The 2,500-nt window shown below is 36.6% G+C and overlaps 1 protein-coding gene across 1 annotated transcript in view; it reads right to left on the bottom strand.

The window, feature by feature from the left end:
• Nucleotides 1–2,500, bottom strand: part of tctn (tectonic) — an 8,526-nt gene that overhangs the window by 1,285 nt on the left and 4,741 nt on the right. The window contains exons 7-8 of the mRNA XM_043005407.2: nt 2,392–2,500; nt 1–2,236 (exon numbers count right to left, since the gene is read on the bottom strand). The exon at nt 1–2,236 is cut by the window's left edge and continues 1,285 nt beyond it; the exon at nt 2,392–2,500 is cut by the window's right edge and continues 221 nt beyond it. Of these exons, the coding sequence (XP_042861341.2) occupies nt 1,851–2,236; nt 2,392–2,500 (495 nt within the window). The 3' untranslated portion in view covers nt 1–1,850. The remainder of the gene's footprint in view (nt 2,237–2,391) is intronic.

Below are 2,500 nucleotides of genomic sequence, written 5' to 3'. Positions count from 1 at the left end.
GTGTCACCGCTCTATAAAGTGCCATTCAAAGCTCTCATTCCTGCTGGTGCTAGAAGAAAGTGGTGCCATCTAGGTTTTGGATGTTAGGTTTGCTTAATATTACGGTAATTAAAGTAATTATGACTGCAATTGTCATCATCACTCACTCCTTACTCATAGCACAATAAAAAAACACAGTGATTCAAAATCCCTGAATGTCACGTACATCATGACGCCCGTCATCAGGCCAAAGCTCCTGCGCCATGCATGTCATGACATACGTCCACAATAGATTAATACATAAAGTCCTTATCTTGGAAAGACATTTCAGAATACTGCACCATTTTATAAATTACACACCAAATCTTCTCAGTTTCGGTAGTTGCTTATCACCTAAATAATATTGTGCATTTACACTGACATTACACGCATACAGACCAATCTTAGTTTATCTGGTAGAGGCAGAACATATTTCATAAATAGTCTGTTATTTTGTACTTAACACAGAAGAACTGGCTGCATATTACAAAATATATCAGCTGTTCAACATGGCACAGACAATATCTCATTACACATTTTTTCCCCATGAAAATTACTAACCGGAAAATTTGCTGCATCCTTATGCAAGCTTTATAACAACAAGGCAGTCCTGGGTAAGATATTGGAGGTGTACAAAGAGGATGGGGGATTTGGGGGGATAGAGAAATTTTGGTAAATATCCACTTCGTTCTCGGAAGACATAGACAACACCCCTTTTGGATGTGCCTCTAAATTCCTGTTCCGGATAATTATGATTTGGCTTTTTGAAAGATGTTCAACTCATTACTTGGATGAGGGGGGGGGTCTCCTACTTTTTGGCAAACCAATCAATAAAAAAAAAAAAAAAAAAAAAACCTGCACTCACTATATTACGCTTACAAAACAACAAAAAATGAGATAGCACATATCAGTATTGCTTGCAAGATTAAGGAAGCCACAATGGAATCTAAAAAAGAAAAGAACCTAATGGCTAAACATTTCCAGGCATAACAGTAATTGAACCTTTGAGGTAGAAGAATGGAATACCAAACCCCTTTATGGGCTCACTAGAATAAACTGATCTACAATTACTTTCTTGAATCTTGGATCAGAAAAAAATCTGTCATAAATACCCATAATTCTGACAACACAGACTGTATTGGAATATAATTTTTTTTTTTTCATACAAATTGTCACATAACTATATAAACTAAAATAAAGTGAAATATTCAGAATTACCTCACATCTGATTAGCTAATGTAGAAACACCTCTCTAGTCGCTTTACTAATAAATGCATAATAAAGACTTATTAAAACCTCTTCAGTTAAAATCTATGGCACTAAAAATGGCCAGGATTAAAATCATATCAACAGCATCAGAGCACAGAAAATTAATGTCTGTGATTGCAATAACACTACAATAAGAAACAGTTGCTTCACTTGGCACAATTTTTTTATTAAGCCTAGTCTAGAAGCAAAGGCGTACGTGCAAGGTTCAATCTGGCTAGTTTTCAGCATTATTCAGTAGTCTTGAGTATGGTATATATTGTGCAACTTAAAAGAGGGAAGCACTTGAAAGAGTGAAGGGGGCTTAATGAGGAACCAGAGAATCAAAGGCCATAAAGATGATTAACAATTAAAAATAATTCATATGCCTCCAGAAGAAGTAAGTCCAGCCTGTTGCATAGACCTCTGACTGACGATTGAAACAGCATATGTTTTTCTTCAGATCTTAAACAAAATAGTTGATTTTAAGATTAAAATGGCCTATGTTAAAAACATTGAAAGTTTGATAATAAAGACAGATCATTTTCATAACAATATCAGGGCTAAAATATATATTCTAGAAATGACTAAATAAACAATGCATACACAATGAAAATAAAGACATACCACACAAAAGTCCCCTCGTGAACCGACTTGCTGGACGAAGGTAGGAATGGATAAAAGAAGTCATATGGCAGCTTTAAGTCTAATCTTGGTGGTTGTGCAAAGGCTGGCTGTGCAGGTTGAGTGACATCCACAAAAGACACTGAAGATACAAGTTCTACAGGAACTGTCTGGTTCTGACAAGATGGTCCAGTGCAAGTGATCGCAATGTCCTGGGGTTCTCCATAACGAAGAACAACGCCGACTACTTTTGCTTGCGGATTGGCCAATGCACCCTGGAGACTGAAGGCAATTTCTAAGTGCATTGAGAGAACCAGCTCAGCACACTTTGTTTTACCAAGGACTGAACCTGAAATAAAAATCATATAATAATCACCATCTTGTTACATAATAATCCCTTTTTTTTAAGATAGCCCCAAAAATAATATCAAGAAAAAGTCTCTAGTTTATTGACAATATCTGTATCAGCCATGGATCTCTTTTAAAAAAGCATCGACTACTCACTTGAGAATGGTACTGCTCTGGGCTTCTCTGGGACAAGAATAGGAACCCAATCGGCTGCATTGTTAACACTGGAGTCCCCGAAGGATGCTATCCGCAACCCGTTGGCATT

This window comes from Penaeus japonicus, unplaced genomic scaffold, assembly GCF_977035675.1.
Source record: "Penaeus japonicus unplaced genomic scaffold, GWHDUDI00000001_assembly GWHDUDI00000028, whole genome shotgun sequence".
NCBI classification, from domain to species: domain Eukaryota; kingdom Metazoa; phylum Arthropoda; class Malacostraca; order Decapoda; family Penaeidae; genus Penaeus; species Penaeus japonicus.
The sequence above is the reverse complement of the archived record's forward strand: the minus strand, read 5'-3'. Positions and strand labels throughout refer to the sequence as shown.